Source organism: Leuciscus leuciscus (assembly GCF_965113295.1).
Source record: "Leuciscus leuciscus genome assembly, chromosome: 4".
NCBI classification, from domain to species: domain Eukaryota; kingdom Metazoa; phylum Chordata; class Actinopteri; order Cypriniformes; family Leuciscidae; genus Leuciscus; species Leuciscus leuciscus.
In genome coordinates, this window is record NC_138728.1 from 29,298,822 (window position 1) to 29,321,015 (window position 22,194).

Consider the following 22,194-nt stretch of genomic DNA (forward strand, 5'->3'; position numbering starts at 1 on the left):
GTGTGTGTGTGTGTGTGTGTGTGTGTGTGTGTGTGTGTGTGTGTGTGTGTGTGTGTGTGTGTGTGTGTGTGTGTGTTTGTGTGTGTGTAGTGGAGCACACATTTAGCGCTCATTCCCAGAGGCACGTAGAACAATTGCAGTCTCTTTTAACTTTAATATTCACAGACACTAGTCCATATCGAGATTTGATTCATTGTACAGCCCTACTTTTGATTTATTCATTCAAAAATAGCCAAATTCCGTGACGTTCTGCTTAGCAAGCTCCATTTGTGACTGGATTCCGCGATTCGATCCGTGTCGCTTCGCAAACACAGACGGGGTGAATTTATGAATGAAAGTGAAAGTTCTGACACAAAACGAAGTTGTTACGTATCCTCACGATTTTTTAAGTGGGTATACGGAAATCCTTGGCCTTTTCTAGTGGGTATACGCCGTATACCTGCGTATCACCAGGGTTCTCAAGTTTTATCAAAAGCTTGGAGTGAGATCACATGCGGTTAGGGGAGGAGCCTTAATGGAGGCCCGCCCCCGCCTGTCCCCGCCCCCCAATTTTACCCATTGTTCATAATTAACCAGCACAAATTGAAATTATAACAATTGGTAAATCTGATAAATGACAGAGCAATTCATCACATCAAATATACTATTTAATGTTATATTTCAAATTACAAATATACAAAAATATAACAAATTGCCCCTCGTGAGAATTTTTTTTGCATTTTAATGTTAAATCCATCAATCTGGTGCACTTTGAGAGTTCAAAATTAAAAGCTCCAAACTATATTCAGTGTGCAAATTAAACAAAGAAAAATTTAAGCCTCTTTTAGTTACAGTGTATATTTACATTACACCTACTACATAATAATAGTTATAATATTAATCCTATGACCGTAATAGCCATATTTTGTAAAAACAAATGCACTAAAAAATAAAGGAAACTTTCATAATTAGATTTGTACCTATTTCTATACTTGAAAGAGATAAGCACATGATCTTTTATTTTGACGCAAACTGCATCAAGCTTTTATTTTGGCGGAAAACATGGTTTACAAACGCCTCTCATTAAATTTCTAGTGAATTGCGGTAATCGTCAAATATGCAGATATGGAAATAATCTGTAACTGGGTTATGGGTTCCTACACTCATGACATGGCCTAAGTGTTTTGAAAGTAGTTATGCTTACCGCGGATTACTCATCTCTCTCCTGATCCTCCTCACTATCATCATCATCACAGGAGCTGATGAAGGGCAGAAAACATACTGTATATTTTGACACAGTTTACAGTGTCTGCTTTAAGGGCCAGTTTCTATTGTTTCACGCTATTTCTCTGCACATTCCTTGCGTTTCTTCTCCATCTCGCTGACTATTTTGACAGATACACACTGACACTGCTGCACGCTCGCTCACTCGTTTAAAGTTGTGATTGGGCCAGCGCAGTGTCAATCAAGAAAAGAACCAATGGGCCGCTGATCTACATGTTTCATGGGCTGGTCTGTCAGAAAAAAAAAACCTACTTTTTTTGACCAATGCATTACACCAGCACAAACCCAGCGCGTTCGCGCGATGTTGTTGGTTACCTAGTAACGAACGTACGGTGCGTGTGCGTGCACACTTTGTGTGCGTGCGCCTCGTACACAACGTTATAAAGCTTGCAGGACAACTTGGTTGGCATTGCCTTTTCAGCGTGAGAAATACATGGTGTGGCGTGTGAGCGTGTGAACTGGTTGAATTGCGTGTGTCTCACGGCCAATGCGTGAGGACTTGAGAACCCTGGTATCACGTAGACTACACCACTGGGGTGGGACATCATCTAGGATGGTCTCCAGAGTGTTTGACTGCATAATTTCAACTGTCCACTGCATTGTCTAACAACAGGTTTGCAGGGCTGATTCAATCGACGGCTGCCATCTCACTGAGATCATTTCAAAAAGAGGGAAGAATAAAATAAATTAACTCGCATCCTCAAATCAAACCATAAAAAATGTCAACATGTAAACCCATTCTATGGACATTCATTTTTGGTTTTGGCCATTATAGCTTTAAAGATCTCTGACTTGCCTGTTACAAATATTCATGGTCAATGGGAACCTCCTCCAGGGCAGACACCTCTGCAGACAGCCACTGACCGTCTCCAAAACATGCTCCCCATCATCCTCCTCATGCTCCCCATCATCCTCCTCATGCTCATCCTCCGGGGCCATGATGTCACCAACCCCAAGACAGATGTTGTGGAGGATGGCACAGGCTGTGATGACCTGAAATAAAAAAATAAAAAAAATAAAAAATGATATGGTCTGGAAGAAAGAAGTTAACTACTTGTTTATTTAACTAAAATCAATGTAACATTTGCAATCGTGAATATATTTGGTAAAACAGCTCCATTGGTCGTGTTATATTCCTTAACTATATCATGTTATAAAATAAAAAAAAACTTAACATTTTGCTGAGGCACAACTCTGCAGTACTGATTTGACTTGTCACATTTAATGTTGCTCTATGCAGTTTAAGGACTTGACTGGTTTCTTTTCAAATCTAAAAACCCATTTGAAAGAGGCACAGCAGTAACTTGTCCAACAATGCAAAAAGGCACATGTCACAGATACTCATTCTTATCTTCGTTTTCATGGACTTTTAGTTTGTTTTCATTAATCACATGTGTTCCTTTGTTTGAATTTCCAGCCACTCATCAGTTTCCATGGACACTAAACATCATCACAGCTGTTTGTCATTTAGTTAATCATGTGTATTTAGTTCCTCTTGTTCAGTGTTAGTCTGATCACAGTTGCATTTAGTGTGTGTTGCCCAGCCTATTAATTGTATTAGTATTTTATTTTATTTTATTAAACTTCATATTGGAAACACATTCTTCTTCATGGTCATCTTCTGTTTGCCAGCAACCACATTCGTGACAGCACACTGTCAAGCGTTATCAAGATGTCATAAAGTAAAGACAGACCACAGTCTAATTGAACTATTGTTCAGGGAACAAGTGAGAGCCAAGGAAACACTTATGGTCCACTCTGAGGACAGGTGTGAGGTTGCTGCCTCAAGTGAAACGACTATAGATGAGATTTGCCCTGAACATGTAGATGACATGTTTCTACAAAATCTGGCCCTGTTTTATCTTAAATTGCAGGTGAAGTTGTTTCTTCCTACATCTTTTAAGCATTCATTGAAGGACTACAGGAAATCAGGTATTCTACTTGGAGTCCCTAAGACAGACATAGAAAGAGTGGTAGATGAGATTAAAGTGGATGAACTTCTGCACACTTGCAACACTCAGATTTTGAAAACAGATCAGAGGAAAACAGTGTTTCAACAAAGCTTCAACTACACTGTTCCCATTTGTTTAGGGAACAGTGAAGCAGGAAATTATTGTTTTGCCTCATGATCGATCAACCACTGACCGTATTCAACTTGTTCTCCTTTGCAGAGAACAAGATTTTAAGTTCTTTGGACAAGACTTGTTGATGGCACAATTGCTGAAGGATCTCAAAGACCTCGAGGTGAAGATAAGGAAAGCAATTGTGTGTGCCATTGCCGGAGATGATCTAGACTCGCATTCTATTGGGGTTTTTGTTGAAAATTTCAGCAACAGTTCCTTCTTTTGCAGATTCTGTACAATTGATAGACCAACATTTGTGGCAGACCCACTTGCCAAGGGACCAAGCAGGATTGTGCTGTCATATAACGGTAATGTCCAAGCAGATGATTTGCACTAGAAAAAAAAGGGTCAAATATGATTTGCTGTTCAATGAGTTATCACATTACCATGTCTGCCAGCCTGGCTTGTCTCCATGCATTTGGCATGATCTTTTTGTATGTGTAACTGAATAGAAGGATAATTAAATTCAGGTACCTAGGCAATGATGCACATGATAAGCAATGTGAGATACATCCTGGGAGTGATATTCTTTGAGGGCATGCTGTTCAGAACTGGTGTTTCCTGAGATTGCTGCTAGTGTTAATAGTTGATCAAATAAGAGACCCAGCTGATAATGATGTGAGGTAACTTGTTCTGCAACATATGGTAGAGTTAAATTGTGCACCTGCCATATCTTCTGGACAGATCGCCTACTTAAAGGTAATGAATAAGGACTACAGTCTAGAGTGACTGGAACTGGCTTGGCTGGCTCTGGAGTGACTAAAGCTGACTTAACAGACAACTAGAGTTGGCTTGAGTGACTCCAGGATTATTGGAGCAGACTTGACAGACTCTTGGACTCATTAAACTTTCAACTGTCCTGTGCATATGTGTTTGTGCTGTATGGCATTATTAATAATCCATAAATCACAGTTATTAGTTATGTGGAGACACATTTAGATGCATTTTTACAAGCCTAGTCCCAGACTAACATGATGCCACAGTGCGGCCGTCCAGGTCGCTCCGCTAAGATTTTGCTTTTACTTACTATTTTACTCCCTTTTGCTTCCTCTTTTTACACGCTTTACAAGTTCAATAAAAACATTACATGTCATTTTTTGTCAGAAAACAAATTCCCTCTGCATTACAAAGGAGGTATTATAATCTGCTGAACATTATTTTGTTACACACATCAAAATGGAAGTTTGTCAGTGACAGACAGCTTGTAGTTAAATGACTATCCTAAAATACATTTTCAATTACTAAAATGTGAATGTAATTATTTAAAAACTGAAATAAGACAGTACCTTCATGATGGTAGGAGGTACAGTCTTGTGACCTTGTGAAACCCTGAAATCATGGTGCTTCTGCTGTGGAATACTTGTATACGGTGTATAGCTCAGTCACAGACGATGCAGGTGTACTGCTTAGGCAAACAGTCTTTGCACTTTACCACTGCATTCTTTGCCTTACACTCCGAACGCAACTGTAGCTTGATATGCTCTGTTGCAAGTGTAATGGAGGCCAGCTAACAAGAGCTGTGCAGGTAAAAGCAGGTCCTGATCTCAAGAGGTGCATTAGCGACTGACGCTAGAGGCTGCGGTCTTTAGCATCCTTATTAGCGCGCCCGACTCCCATGCCGAGGCGCAGATTCGAATCCTGTTTGTACCAGGTTAAGTAGAACTGGAGGGGATACACAAGCCTGTTGCTAATTTAACCCATATGAAAAAAACCTGTATGGTTCATTTAAGGCGAGACACGGCAGGCAAAAACATCGATTTTTCATGCAGTGGTCAGTTTTGAGATTTTGGCCGAGTTTACTCCTTCAATATGTATTATTTCAAGCTGCTATAAAGAAAACGCTGAAAATATACATTACAATGTTTATTTTATTACATTTTGTTAACTTGCGGCAATAAGTTTCTCCCGAATTTACCAGGAAGTTAGTATTCCATCGCGACATGCCGAGCTCCGTCTGTTCACTGAAGTCTGTCATGTCCGGGATCGTTGTGAAGCTCTGAGTCTCCTGCACAACGCTATGTAAACCAAATATGGGCATTTCCTTTCTATCAGTAACCAATCGTGAATGTCCAAAGGGGGATTTAAAGCTAACAACGAAATCTCATTTAGAGCTATTTAAATCTTTAACTGCCGTTTTCTCAAAATAATTTTTTTGCGTTTTTTGTCATTCTCCAGTAGAAACATCTCAGCCTATGTAGCACCTATGTACACCAAACTTTCCAGTTATACACTTAGCAGTATTCTGAAGATCTGTTCAGAGGGATTTGTTAATAAATCATTCCTGGCCTGATTTATGTGACATTTTAATAAAAAACAAATTCGAAAAATCGATATTTTAAGGCTATGGACAGTATATTTTGATTTCCTAGGTAATGAAAGCATATATCCTGAAATCCCTCTGAAAATCTTTTGTCATCTTGTGTGTAATCAAAATGAAAAAATAATTTTGCGTCTGGCTTTATCATATTTTCAGATATATCTACTGAAAAAATATGTAAAATTGCACATATTTAATGAGATAATACCTAATTTGCATAATTAAACATAAAAATTTCAAAAACTTGTAAAACATTTTTTGTATGAACTTGTGTAAGTAATGAACTGAGGAAGTTTCATGGTGATATCTATTATTTTAAAATTTTACCCTATTCACCTGTAGTGTCTCGCCTTAAGCAACCATATAGCTTCCTTACTTAAATCGGCCAGAATTACCTTCTGTGTTTCATGTAAGTAAATACATGTCCTATACAAAATCAGACCGATTATGGCCACTTTCATACTAAAAAGCACGCATAGGAGTTTGTGTCACATATGAATACTGTAAAAAGTCTTAAGCCTGGAACACACCAAGCCGACGCCGACGAACTAACACTGATGAAAGCTGACTGTGTTGTCGCCTACGATTCGGGGTAAAAAGCTGCACTTGAGCACACCGAGAGAACTACTGCTAGAGCCCGAAGCCATTTGTTTTGAGAATAATGGCTGGCTGATGAAGTTATTGGCTGGCTAGCCGGCTCAGCCAGAGAAAGAATATGGTAGACAGTTTTTTTCTTTGTTTGTTTTCATCTTTCTAGTCTGTTTAGATACACAAATATGATCGCATTTGTCACTCGCGGTATTTTAATTTGAAAATTGCTTTTATTTTGACAATTGACCGGATGTCTCGTGTTTCTTGGTGTGACTTCCTGCCGGAATGGACGCGGATCACTCACGGTCGCGCAAAAAATAGACCAGACGGCAAAACTGGTGCGCCCGCGCCGCGGCGCTCCGCGTCTGGTGTGAACGACACCATAGGTTAACATGGGCGCCGAAAGGAAGCGGCCTCCGTTCCGCGCCGCTTCTGCGTCCGGTGTGAACCCGGCCTCAGTGCGAGAAAAAAATGCATCGCTTCTTCTGTACGGAAAACGAGCAATTTTAATTGGTCGTCAATTCACTGTGAGTCTGTGTATCGTAGCAACGAGCACAAGACTGTGCTGTTATGAATCCAGTGGGAAAATAGATCTCGTGTATTGTTTATATATTTCGTGTGTGTATGTCTCTATGTGATAGAATTATTATTTGATGCAAATAATTCTAGCCGGCTCAGCCAAACTTTATCAGATGGCGGCTCAATTTGGCTTACGAAATTATTGGCTGGCGGCGGCTGAAATTCTAAATGGCGCAAATGGCGGTCTAACTACTGCCGACTGTTAGCTAGAATGCGCATTCTGCACTTGAGTGTAAATGAGGCAACTGTCTATTTCTGCAGATATTTTCATCTATATTTATCGTTCAAAAAGGGAAACCGATGCTGCAGATACACAAAACTGAAGATACACAAACCGTATCCACTCCGCTCTTGTTAATATTGAAATATTCGCCAAGGAACACTCAGGTAAGATGACGTAACATTAGAACAGCCTTCTATCTGTACCGTTTTGACTTTGCTCGCTGTTTTGCTATTATTCTCGTGCACTGACACGTTCACTAAGCTGAACAACCAATCAGAGTTCCCTCTTTCACAGCCGGCCCGACAAAGATTCAACATGTCGAATCGGCCGAAAAAAAACAGACGAGGACCAATTTCAGCCAATGGTGTGGAACACACTGAGAAAACTTAGTCGGCTGACGCACAAAAACTGCTTGACGGTCGGCTTGGTGTGTTCCAGGCTTTATGGGTTTTACATGACAACAGTGTGCAACTGTGTATGGTATTAGTAGAAAATAAATAGTAGAAAAAAAATTTGTTTCATTTGTTTATATGCATGTTTTTAATAGGGAAATGGTGTGCCTGCTCTTAAAGCTTTGTTTCCACCGAATTCCTGATATTATAGCAATAATATTACTATGTCTCTACATATAATTATCATACATGATTTCAGTAAATATTACAATATCTCTGTAATAATCAAATTGTACAGTAATACTCTGTGGAAAACCCTTTTCACCTTCCATTGACAAACACTGAGGCTTCAGGGCAATCTTCACTTCATTTATCAGATTTGGTAGATCTAGCAACAAAAATATAACAAAATAAGAAATGATAAAGCAATCTCTTATACTTATATCCCTATGTGTATATGGTCATGCAAGCTGATGAATTCAATGACAATGTGTTTTACAAAGACATGTCATACCAAATGTTACAGAGGTTGGATAAGTTTCAGGTTTCTTGTCATATAGTTGATGATAAAAAATGCAATAATTTGTTGAAAGACGTCCCTGTTCGGGCGCCATCCTGTAACACCCATATATATATATATATATATTAGGGCTGTCAAATGATTAATCACGATTAATCGCACCAAAATAAAAGTTTGTGTTCACATAATATATGTGTGTGTACTGTGCATAATTATTTTGTATACATATATATAAATACACACACATGCATGTATATATTTAAGAAATATTTGCTTAAATATACTATATATATATATTATATATAATTTGTATTATAAATAAATATAAATATTTTATATATAATAACACATTTTTCTTAAATATTTACATGCATGTGTGTGTATTTATATATACAAAATAATTATGCACAGTACACACACATATATTATGTGAAAACAAACTTTTATTTATTTTGGTGCGATTAATCGTGATTAATCATTTGACAGCCCTAATATATATATATATATATATATATATATATATATATATACACACATATACATATATATATAATATTAGCAAACAAGCAGTCTTTGTCTCTGTATAAATGATACAATATAATAAATGAAACTTATCGTCAATGTCCAGACTTTAGATGAGCTGAACTGATGATTGTGATGAGATGAGTATAAATCCACAAAGTTATTTGAGAGCGACACAATGATATAATCCAATAATCCAGTGAGTGTGAGGTGAAGATAGTCAATGGCGTTTAGAGCTTCGCTACAGCATGGTAATACCCAGATCCGTACTTCTCGCTTCCCGGAGATGTGTAGTGGATCATCCAAACGATGCTCATATAATGACCATAGTGAAGTAGAACAACAAGAGTGGTATGGTCCAATAGTGATATAAGTGAACTGATAAAATAAAAATAAAAAGTTCTTTCTACAAAATAAAGCAAAATAGCTAACATCCGTTATTATTCATTACAAATATACCAAGACATTAGCACAGTCAGCCAATACTCACATCTGAGCATAAACTTTACAAGTTCTCAAAAACAGAATTTCAAATTAGTAAGCAGGTAGCATTAGTTTAACCATGCAGTTTCCCTCTACCAAACTGAACTGACTTGTTCTTCTTCTTCTTCTTCTTTTTGTTCCATGGCCGTTGACTCCTTAGGAGTATTACCGCCACCTACTGTTTACTTAGTACATATGGTTGATGGATCTGATTTGCGAAAAAAAAAAAAAAAAAAAAAACATCCCTTAGGATCAGAGCCCACTTTCAGCTGGCGCTGCGTGTTCAGCTCCTCCAGCTTACACATTAAGCTCTTCACCTCCAAGATGATCTGGGGCCGTATTCACAAAGAATTTTAAGGCTAAAAGTAGCTCCTAACTGGCGAATTTAGGAGCAACTCCTAAAAATAATGGGCGTGTCACTCGTAACTTTAGGACTCTTAATTTTTTTTACTAAGAGTAATTCACGAAGCATTTTAGCCCTCAAAGTAGCACCTAAGCCTGGGACAGTTTAAAAGAAGTCGAGAGGACTCCTAACTCACTAAGACCTATTCACAAACCGCTTTTTGTGGCATTTCACGTTGCGATGTTTTGAAATGCGTATGCGGCGGCTACAGGAGCTTCCAATCGCGAGGGAACAATTTTGCATTGGATGCAATAACGCCACCAACAACAACCAAACCTAGGCTACTCATTGCATGTAAACTAATTGTAACGTTTCATTGTGAATCAAATTAAAATGTTCTTCTCTTTGCAAACGTAGGCAGAGGCATATAGTGACAGATTAATTCAGTAATGTTGCAAATATATTGCATCAATCCATATGTTTCATTAGGCTACTATATATTTGTTTTGCCTTACTCTTTATTCATTTAGGCTATTTATTCAGTTATTCATCATCTTCCGTCCTTCGCACTACTTGTGTAGCGCACGCATTCTCAGACCTGTCACCTGTCACTCATCATCGTAGGGGAGGTGTTTGGAATCATTCCCGCGTTACAATCATCAGCCAATCAAGGTGGTCACTTCAGTCAAGCTCGTGCATGAGTAATGACGTCATCCATAGCAACGAAGACTCTCTCTTAGTTTAGGAGTTTTCATTTTTCTTTACTAAGAGTAGGTCTGAAAGGCGTTGTGAATAACTTTTAAGAGAAAACTCCTAGCTAAAATCTTTTAGTGCGATTTAGGAGTACTCCTAGTGGTAAGATAAAATGCTTTGTGAATACGGCCCCAGATCCGTTGATCTAATCCGGTGATCTAGTCCTGTAACCTCTAAAAAAGTTATTACTTCCTTAATCCTCTGACTATTACTCAAAACCTTTCCCAATATATCCATAATGCCCACTGGTCTGTTCTTTATATTAATAAAAAGGTCTCTACGCTGTTCTTCATATTTACTACATTTTAAAAACACATGTTCTACTGTTTCAACAACACCACATTCATCACACATACCATTCCCATGCTTTCCCATTAATGCCAGAGTTGAATTTAACCCTGTATGACCCATCCTTAGTCTAGAAATCATTACCTCTTCCTTTCTATGCCTTCCATAATACAATTCTTTTCCCGCTACAGATTTTACAATACTATAGTACCACCTACCTGTACTGCTACTTTCCCATCTTTGTTGCCACTTTCCTATTATTTCTCTATTAATTATTGATCTAACTTCATTTCTTCCTAAAAGTATCTTTACTTCTATCAAGTCTTTTTTTAACGCTTCTTTTGCTAATTTATCCGCTATTTCGTTTCCTACAATCCCAATATGTGCCGGCACCCAACAAAAGTATACAATTATACCCTCAGTATTCAGCCTATATAATAATGTATACATTTCTAGTAGCAGGTCATCTCTATCGGTTTTTGTTGATATTATACTTTTAAGTGCTGATGCAGAATCTGAGCAAATTACAGTCGGCACCAGGTTTGGCTTAGTTTGCTCTAGCCACTGCAATCCTATTATTATAGCAGTTAGTTCTGCTGAATATACGGATAATTTGTCACTCAATCTTAAACTTATTTTTGTCTCAAATTTTGGAATATACACTCCTACTCCTACTTTTTGTTCTCCTGGATCTTTAGAACCATCTGTATAGATCTGTATACAAGAGAAAAAACGTTCTCTAATAAAAACATTAATTTCATATCTATTAGAATATTTTCCTTCTGCCTTCTCTCGATCCTCCAGCAGTCTCATCTCAACATTAGGTTCGGGAATATTCCAAACCGCTACCCCTTTTAATGGCATATTAGGACAAATATCTATATTTTCCATACCGCATTCCTTAACCCATTGTTTATGCTTCCACCCAAAACTATTTCCGTTATCCTTTTTATATTCCCAACAATCATTTAAAATTTCTCGTGTACGATGACTCTTTGTACAACCCTGTAAATTAACCCAGTACATCATTGTAAGCTTTTTCCTTCTTAAGTCTAGTGGCATCTCCCCCATTTCAACCCTGATGGCATCTAAAGGTGTTGATCTTATTGCTCCACAGCAAATTCTAAGTGCCCTAGCTTGTACACTGTCCAACCTCTGTAGCTCTGACTTTGCTGCATCACCATACACCGCACACCCATAATCTAAACTAGACCGTATTAAGGCTTGATACACATTTAATAGTGCACTTTTCCTTGCTCCCCATTCATATTTGGCTATAGCTCGCATGCAATTTATGATTCCTTTACATTTGTTCTCAACTTTCCTAATATGTTTATTCCATGTTAATTTGTCATCAAATATTAACCCAAGGTATTTAAATTCTGTCACTCTCTCTAATATCTGATCATATAATTTCAACTTCACTTGTTCCACTTTCCTTTTCCTTGTAAAAATCAAATATTGGGTCTTTAATACTGAAAACTTTAGTCCCCACTCCACTGACCACCTTTCAACTTCGTTTATTGATTCTTGTATTCCTTTTACTACATACCTTAAGTTCCTACCTCTTTTCCAAACTGCACCATCATCTGCATATAGTGCTTTCCCTATACTTGGTTTCACTCTTTCAAAAATATCGTTAATCATTATATTAAACAATATGGGACTGATTACACTCCCTTGTGGAGTCCCATTCAGAATATCTTGCAATGTTGACATTTCTTCCCCTATTCTTACCTGAAATGTCCGTTTAAACAAGAAATCCAATATCCAGTTATACATTCTCCCCCCCACTCCGATTGTGTCTAACTTAATTAATAGTCCCTCCCTCCATAAAGTGTCGTATGCCTTTTCAATATCAAAGAAAACAGTAACAAGATATTCTTTCATTAATAAAGCTTTTTTAACCTCATTTTCAAATAATATCAAGGCATCCATTGTAGATCTTTTCCTCCTGAATCCACTTTGAGCTGATGTTAAAATCTCATTTTTCTCAAGAAAATAATTTAATCTTCTAACTATCATTTTTTCCATCACTTTACATAATGTAGATGTAAGAGCAATTGGCCTATAGCTACTTGATTTTGTTGCATCTTTACCTGGTTTTGTTACTGGTATCACTATTGCATTTTTCCACTCTTTTGGTAATGTTCCTTCACTCCATATCTGATTATATACATCCATTATTACTTTAAGAGCTACATCCGGTAAATTCTTTAACATACTATAACTTATACTATCTCTCCCTGGTGTTGTATCCTTTGATGTGCTAATCGCGATTTTAAGCTCAAAAATATTAAAATCATCATTCATATTACTATAGTCATCTTGTTTTTTCATACACACATTCTCATACATTTTATTTAACTCTTGCCTTCTCTTTAAAAACTCATCACTCAAATTGTTTATACTGTGGACTTTAGCAAATGTTTTGGCCAATATTTCTGCTTTTTCTTTATCTGTTCTGGCCACCTTTCCATCTTCCTCAATTACAGGGACTTGTTTGTGTATATTAATACCATTCATTTTCCTTATCATTCTCCACACTACATGCATTCCAGTCTCTCTCCCAATTGTGTTGCAAAACTCCTGCCACGCTTTCCTCTTTGCACTTTTAATTACTCTTCTTGCAGCTGCCCTTTTTATCTGATAATCAATTATTGTATCTTGAGTTATTATCCTTTTTAAAACCCGGAATGCCTTATTCCTTTCTTTAATCGCTATTGTGCATTCTTCAGACCACCATGGAACATTTTTCTTTCTTTTTCCATTACCTCTTATTAATGGTATAGATAGATTCGCTGCTAGAATGATTTCATGTACTACTCTTTTATATCTCTCATCAATATTCCCTTCTAACTTTATGTTTTTGAAATTTTCTTCACACAACATACAAAACTCTTCCCATCTTGCCATCTTGCCTGTTTAAATCCCCACCTTGCACACTGACTGTAGCTTTGTTTTTGTATCGCACTCCGAATCTCACATACTACAGGCCAGTGATCGCTGCCCCAATTTTCCTCTTGAACGCACCAATTGCACTTACCTGCTAATGCAGCTGATGTTATTGTGAGATCCAAACACGAGAAGCTGCCTTTACCTATATCCATTCTTGTTGGTGTTCCATCATTCAAACATACTAATGAGTGTTCTTCCATAAATTCTTCTACAATTAACCCATTATTGTCTGTATTCTTACTACCCCATAGACCATTATGTGCATTAAAATCCCCACATATAATAACTTTACCCTGTGAGTCACCTAACACATCCTCTAGAATACTATTATTTATTTCTTTGCATGGATTATAAAAGTTTGAAATTCTAATTTCTTCATACCTTCCCATTACTTCTATACATACACATTCTAATGTATTATTTATATTAATTCTCTTATACCCTATACCTTCTTTAATAAATGTTGCACACCCGCCCCCTCTATTTACTCTGTCTTTCCTTTCTACTACATACCCATTGATCTTAAAGTCCAACAAATTATTTAGCCACGTCTCTTGAATGCACATGATGTCTGGTGTCTTTTCCATTTCTGAGATATGTTTTTTAAATTCTTGACCATTTGCTATTAAACTCCTAGCATTCCAATGTAGTAGTAGGAAAGACATCGTACAGCTAAGTACAATTACTCTGAGTCATATCCATGGCAACATTTCCTTCCTCCGCTTTCAGAATGCCATGCACCTCCTCTGCTGAGACTCCTGTTAACTTGAGAAATTTATTAGCACATTCTACAATAATCCTTAACTTGTCAGATTTCTTTTCCACTTGTGAGGTGCCATTCACCACTGCACAAATAAATGCCACAAAGTCAATTTTGTTTACTGAGATATGCAGTTCTGATTTACTCCTCTCTTTATTTACTTCTCTCTGGGAACAGGATTCTATCCTATTTCCTCGCACATTTACCTCCGGTTCAGTTTTACCTTTGTCTTTTATCTTCCGCACAGCTTCTGCATATGTCAAATTTTGCACAGTTTTAATTTTTTGAGCTTCGCGGGCTTCTTGTTGTGCAGGACATCCTGCGTATGCTGCGCTATGTCCACCGCCACAATTACAGCATTTAATCCCTACACCATCCTCACACTTGCCATATTCGTGTTCCCCTCCACATTTTGCACACCTCATTTTCCCTTTACAAAAATTTGCAGTATGTCCCATCCGTTGGCACTTGAAGCATCTCAAAGGTGGAGGTATGAACTCTCGTACCAAGAAGCTGACAAATCCCAGCTTCACTCTTGTAGGTAGATTATTCCCTTCAAACTGAATCATTACACTCATACTCTCACATCTTTGGTTGTCTTTCCACATCTGCAATCTTCTAGTAGAGACAACTGTTCCTCCACTTAGATTTTCTTTGATATCACCATCACTTACATTTAGAGGCACTCCTGAGATAACCCCTCTGATTCCATTCCCTATTTCTGTGCATGATAATTTTCCTCCTGCCAGTGATTTAATTTTCAAAATTTTTTGTTTTTGTTTTTCATCCTTACATTTAATCATTATTCTTCCATTGTTTAGATACTCTACAGCTTTTACTACTCCGATCTCTTTCTCAATTGCCTTCGATAGCTTAACAGGATGAATTTGTTGTTCTGACTGCTTAGCAAAAGTAATTAGTACCTTGATTTGTCTTTCTTCCTCTTTATCATATACACCTCTTGTTTGCTGTTTTATTACTTGTTTGTTCACAATCAGATCCATCACCCATGCTATTCTTTTTCTTCCTTTTAAATCTTACTTCTTGAAAATCCATTTCTTGTTCATTATCATTATCTGATATTTCTTCCCACGTTTTCCTTCCTTCCGCCGCCATTTCCGGCCCGTTTCTCTGGCTGGACATGCGCCTCGCTGTCTACTCTTCCGAACTGACTTGTTCGTGGGTTACCAGGCTTTTATCTGGTAGCCACCATGCTCTAGTGCCCTCAAGCGGCTCCTAATGGTATTACACAACCCAAATACCTATTTTTAGGCAATAGCCAGTGAAAATAATATAATAAAACCCAGGTAACGTTTAGACCGTTACAAATTGGTAATGATATTAATTAGTGATAATTGCCTTGCCTCAACGTTTGTTGTAGATTTTTCCCTAAACCTAACTATCTGGGTTGTCTCCAATCGACATTCCCTGGGTTGTCTCCAATCGACATTCCCTTTCTATTCTAAGTCTACCTGGGTTGTCTCCAATCGACATTCCCTAACGTCTCCAATCGACGCTTAATAAATAGTCTACCTAACTAACTTGCTTCCCTAACTAGCTTTCTTCCTGCGCAGGAATAATTGACAAACAGACCTTAGCAAATGTCCTTTAAATGATATAATCACGGCCGGGAGATCTTCCCGAGCAGTTCTCAGGGAATCTCTCCCAAGAAGGAAGGCCGGAGGATCTCAGACAAATTCCATTGAGACTCCCACCAACTAAAAGAATACAACAGTTTTTATAGAATAAGGAGGTATGGTAAAAATGTCATGCTGCATTATATCGTTTCCCCACAATTCTGTTACCAGGTAAAGCAAACTTTGTTTTAATGATTACTTCATTGTTAATCACAAGGTTCAAATTTAGTCATCTGTCTAGTTTAAATTCAACGACAAGACTACAGTAGTAGCAAGACTTGACGACAGAGCGCACGAGAACAAGCGAATACCTATTCCGTATTTGACTTCTTAGATAGATATTTGTCTTCTTTCCTCTATAAATGTAAACAGAATGACATAAAATGACTGTGTATAGGATGCTACATGAGAGAAGAGGAAGGGGAGAGAGGCAGATCTCAAAGGAGATCTTAATGCCACACACATTTTGGACATATGGGTCTCGCCTTCCTCCATCTCTGATGAACTTGCTGTTCTTGAGCCCCAATGCCGCGATGTTGAATGTGGGGTGTTCTCAGAATGGAGGCGAGAACTTAGCCTGGTAATACCAGACTCTGCTACTTCACTTTGCTTCGTATACAGAGTCTGGAAGGGCATAATAGAGAAGTGTTTTCTCTCTCGCGGGGGGGCGCTTGTCTGAAGTTTAAAATCATTGGGTACCCGTAAGCCAATCACATAACGTTTGGTTATGGCGTGTGTTATGCGCATGCTCAGCCGCATCTAACTTCCACTGTAAACGCATGTATGATGCAAAAACTAAACCATCGAGCGAAATACCGGAGTGAACATGGCTGTGAATGACTTTTGCAGATTATGTGAAGTAAATCTACGCAACCACGGTACAATCAGCGTCTACGTCACGCCTCTCAGCCCGCCCTCTGTTCGTTGATTGGCCCGGCTGTTTTCAGGCCGGTGGAAAACTGAAAGATAGGCTGCTATCTCAGACTGACTACAGGAGCGAAATGAAATTAGCGGAAGTAGGAAGTCTGACGTAGTCAGGCTAGCGAGAACTAGCAGCTGACAGCAGATCTTGGAACTCATGTAGAAGAGAATCTGTCACCAAAAAAAGTACACCACTGATAACAGCAATAACAGCAGATAACGGTCTCCTGCCTAATGATTCAGTTTTATTCTTTATTTAAAAAAAAAAAAAAAACTAAATCTACCTGTATATGGATAGAGATGGAATATTTTCTGAAAAATCTTTGTTTGAGTTAATGTGAAGAAAGAAAATAATTGAGTACATCTGGGATGGCATGAAGGTGAGTAAAGGATGAGAGAATTTTAATTTTTTGGTTGGAGTATCTGTTTAGACTTGTGTATACTTCATTACAATGTACCCAGTCATTGCTTTTTTACAGTTACTGTAACAAGAACTGTTTAAATGATCATTGCATAATTTCAAATATATATGAATTTTACAAGAATTTTGTATATTATGTACTTGTGCATTTTTAGTACTATATGTGTATTATGAGAATACTGAGGTCGGACTGTCACAACATCCAAGACTTTCACTTTCATACTTATGTATAGTGACAATAAAGAATATAATGAAATATCCTTGAAGGTCTGTACCATCTGACTGCAAGCCACCATCTGGTTGCAATTTTCATATTGTGTGAATTCTTCAGAATGAAGTGATCATTAATTGTGATGGTGTAAGTATATGTGCTAACAATGGGCAGCGTGATGGCCAGGGTTGCTAACTCTGATTATCAGGTTAGAGTGAGACTTTCTTGATGGCTGAAAATATACCACACTAGTGTTCTCTTTAAATTGTTACATCACATTCTAATCAAAGCCTACAATGCATTAAAAAAGAACATTTAACATTATCAGGATCAAACAAATATTCTCAGAAAGAATTGGACATTATTCATTATTATACAGTATTTTAATGTAGCCTACTACAATTATACCTCTATACATTCATTGTCTCTCGCGCAGACAAATACTGCTCCTGAAAGCTTATGCTGACATAGTAATAGTAGAAGATAAATATAGATACAATTAAAAAAACAAAACTCCTAACTTTATATCACCAAAATTAAATGGGAAGCCGCTTACATGCGCTCACGTGTAAACACAACACTGAGGTCTTCACTTCCAGGTCAATCATCTATCAGTCAAAAACTCAGTAGCCAATGAGAACACACCGCTGTTAGCCCCGCCCCCACGAGAGTTATGTGCCTGAATGGCGAACGAAAACTCAGGGAGCGTAAACGTAAACTTCAGAAGTGTAAATGAAAACTCTGGAAGTGCATTTGTAAGTACAGATCAGCGAAAGAAAAAAGAGAAAACAATTAATAAAACATGCAGTGTATTAAAAACAAGGTCAAACTTTTTGCCTGCGATTTATTTTTTAATGGTTTCAAAGACATTTTATGAAGTTTCAATTTATATTTTCATTCATTTCTTGAAAAGTTCGTTCAATTTTAAAGGCACAAAAATAATCCCATAGAAAGAAGGAGAAACATTTTACGGAAACGGTGTATTACGGAAATTAAAATAAAATGGTATGTCTTTGTTGTCAATTTTATTTAATTTTAGCTTAAAACAAAAAAAGACACGCCAGAGACACAAATGTGTCTTTGTGTCAACAAGCATTAAACAAGTCATTTGATGCACTTTCAATTTTCAATTATCTTTTTTCTGTTCAGTTCCTGTAACACTTGAACAGATTGAAAAATAATAATAAGGAAGCTTGCGATATAATATATAAGCAAATATAAGAGATATAAATTCCTTGCAATGTTTAGGATCTCCTCACTGTGACTCAGTATCCCTGGGAAGTAACAGACAAGATATGTTAGTACACTAGAAACTAACAAGATCCACACACCATAAAGACTGTTTTATGGGATATATTTTGATAAACAATGAAGTGAAAAGTTACACAACATTGTTACACAATTCAATAATTTAGCTGTAGAAAAAAGGATGTAGTGTACAATGAAGCATGTTGTAAATCATTTACCTGGTTTAGTGCCACATTGATCACTGTAGAGTCAGTGTTGCTGGTGGCTTTGCAGGCAAATCCTGAGATACAGATGGAGATGATGAACTGAAGGATGGAGAACACCAGAAATATTCCACTGATCCCCAGATTATAGCTCTAAAAAATATTCAACATGATCATATGAAAGTAATTTCACATATAATATTCCATTAATTATACTGAATGAGTTTCTAAATATTATATTGCATTATACTGAGGCATGGCTTTTGAACACTTGAAAACAAAGCACACAAGTCGCGTACTACTACTTTGTAATTTTTATGATAGTTTTAAGGTGCCTTTGCATCATTTTGAAGAATGAAATCTCCAGTCCCTGTTTATTATAATTTGATGGTCTTTTTTTCCCCCATACAAGTCTTTATTTGTAAAAATTATTTTAAATGATGGGTGAAGTAAAGTTAATGAAACAACAAGTAAAGTCAAGTGGGTTTTATTTAATTTAATTTTTTTATTGAACATTTAGTACCTTTGAATTCAAACAGATTTCCATGACATAACTGTAGTCATGACTATAATCTTGACCATAGTTATTACTGTAGTCATTGTAGCATCTTGGATAGACCCATGAGAAAGCCATGTCCATGATCATCAGAGCAATGGCTATCCCTGCAGTTATGGCACTGATCACATTCATTCCAAGAGAGGCTTTCACCTACAGAAAAAAAATTGAAAAGTGACAGTAAAGGCCCGTACACACCGGGACGAATTTCGCGCGCGATATTCGCCGACATTTAACGCCTCGTGACTAAACAAAGGGCGCCAATGTGAGTGTGCACACCGACGCGAAAAACGCCATGCGTAAAAGCGTAATTTTTTTTTAACCGCCTCGGGTTCGTTTTTTTGGTTTGACGCGCCGCGTCAAAAACTATCCGACCAATGAGATTGGCGCTTTTGCTCACATGTCTGGAGCTTCTGAAGTTACAGTAAAACACAACTTGGGGGCGCTCAAACACAAAACGGTCTTGCCGAGCACACATACGTAACAGCGAAGAAGATATACGCCAAGTAGCGTCTACACTGCCCATAGACAGACACTGCCGGGAAGAAATGACGAGGAAGATGCAAGGCAAGATGAATGTAGAGCTGCTGGTCTCGTTGGTGTCGGAATAAAGAACTATATGACAAACGCGACAGCGACTACAAAAATCTTGTTAAAAGAGAACTGCTATGGAGTTGTATTGCAGAGTATAGACTGTTATGGAGTGGTATTGTATTTCTGTTTTACATTAAGCGCCATCTAATGTCAGGGAATGAATTTGCATGTTCACTCGGCTCATCGTCAGTGAAAAACGCTTGGGTGTGAACACAAAAAACGCGTTGAAAAACGCTTGTGAATAACGCGCGCCGATATTCGTCCCGGTGTGTACGGGCCTTAATACTACTTATAAAAACACCTTGAACTCAGTTTTTAACTCTGTAAACTGATGAGTCAGATGTCTTGATCTTTCAAGTTTCAGACCATGTGGTCTGAAGAGAGCTTACCATGGAAAGTGTTGTGGTTGTAGAGGAACTGTGGATTTTTTTTTAAATTGTTTTATTTCTTTGATGGTGCCAAATGTATGATGATTGCAAAATATGTTTTGTGAAAAGAAATAGTTTTAATTCAAAACATGTAAATATAGAGGTAGCAAAATCTAGATTCAAGAAAGTGTTATGTTGGTTTTTGTCGTCGTTTGGGTAACACTTTATTTTGATGGTCCCTTTTGAACATTCTGTGGACTATAAGTAGCTTTGCAACTACAAGTCAACTAACTTTCATTAGAGTATTAGTAGAGTGTCTGCTTAATATCTACTAACTCTTTATTGTGATGCTCCTCCAACAGACATTCTACTGACTATAAGTAACTTTGCAACTACATGTCAACTTATTCTAACCCTAACCCTACCAGTCTACTAATACTCTACTAACACTCTAATGAGAGTTAGTAGACATGTAGGTGCGACGCTACTTATAGTCAACAGAATGTGTTAAAGGGACCACCAAAATGTTTGGTGTTAAGGGATGAAAATAAAATCCCAATGGCCCTTTAGCCCCAATTGTACCCTACTGCATGCAGTCTTTACTCAAATAACAGATGACTGAAAGTGATCTGTACTCACAGAAACTTCACACAAATTAGGTCAGTTGTGCACCTGAAGCAGCTTCTAATTAGAGGTTCAGTTTATTAAATATCTGGACTGATACTACATTTTGAAAGCTTGTAATGGTTTAAATTGCACAACAATTACTTGAGTAATGTGTAGTGTATACATTAGAAACAATATATGCATACACTACTATTGTTAACCCCACAGATTTAAGCAAATGTACGTACCACACACAAATTAAGTTTATTCTGCGCTGCAACAGACAGAGATCCAGCACTGATGTACTGAGAAAGAAACACAGGACATTTCAAGCTCATTCTGGTAATTAAAAGCAAGCAAGTAATTAAAATCATTAAAAGCAAAACAATTAATTGAAACTTACAATAAGGGATCCCCAGTAGGTTATGCCACTAATGACAAGAATACCTGGGAAATAACGGTGGTCGAGAACGCTGGTGCGTACGATGCCAAACAAGAAACAAAACACTCCAATCATTATTTGGACAGTCTAGAGAGGGCAGAAATGGGTCAAGTGTTTATATTTTTGCTTGATGGCATATCATTCATGTTTAGAGACACACACAAAGAATCTATATTCATGTTTTATGCACTATACAGTCTAAAGGCAATCAGACCAACACAAACATATTAACTTGAGAACATATGACAACAACTTTAAATTATCTGTTCATTTTATCACAGATGAACATGAGACACTAAAAATATTCCACAAATCATAATTATAATTCATCATTAAATGCATTACCCCCAATGCCTTTGGTTGTGCTTTGAAAAATCCAGCGAGAGCCGTATTGTGATATACTCCTCTGGTCTGCTGTCCATCATCACAAATAACAGCATTTTGTGCCACCTGTGGATTTACTTGGATGACAACTGTAGCTTTATCAGTAGAGATGACCTTGCTGGTTTCCATTACAAGTTTTCACCTGTAATTAAGCATTCAAATTCTGCAGTTCACAACTTTCTTAAGGTTGCTTTATTTTTGTTTGATGTTCAGTACAACATTTATATGTAAAGCATTAGCTAATGCCCTTGTCCAGAGTGATATAAAACTGTGAGACTGCCAGTTTTTTTTTTTACACTGTAATAAAAAAAAAGTAAAAGTAAAAAAAGCATTGCACAGTTAAAAATGTTGTCACTATAATACTGTATATACTCGTATCACAATCATTTGATTTTCTGAGATAAACAGTTAAGATATATGAATAGAGTATTTAAATTTTTTTTGACAAGGATGCCTTTGAAGTTTCTCCTCTCTTCTGAAAGATCAGA

General features: G+C 37.3%; 1 protein-coding gene across 1 annotated transcript; it reads right to left on the reverse strand.

Moving 5' to 3' along the window:
• Positions 1–18,132: 18,132 nt before the first annotated feature.
• Positions 18,133–22,017, reverse strand: LOC309497689 (membrane-spanning 4-domains subfamily A member 12-like). The gene is made up of 6 exons (XM_082168015.1): positions 21,668–22,017; positions 21,284–21,409; positions 21,129–21,185; positions 19,280–19,465; positions 18,772–18,909; positions 18,133–18,579 (listed from the first exon to the last, which is right to left on the reverse strand). The coding sequence occupies exons 1-6, from the start codon at positions 21,833–21,835 to the stop codon at positions 18,571–18,573; spliced, it is 684 nt and encodes a 227-aa protein (XP_082024141.1). The 5' UTR covers positions 21,836–22,017; the 3' UTR covers positions 18,133–18,570.
• Positions 22,018–22,194: the final 177 nt, after the last annotated feature.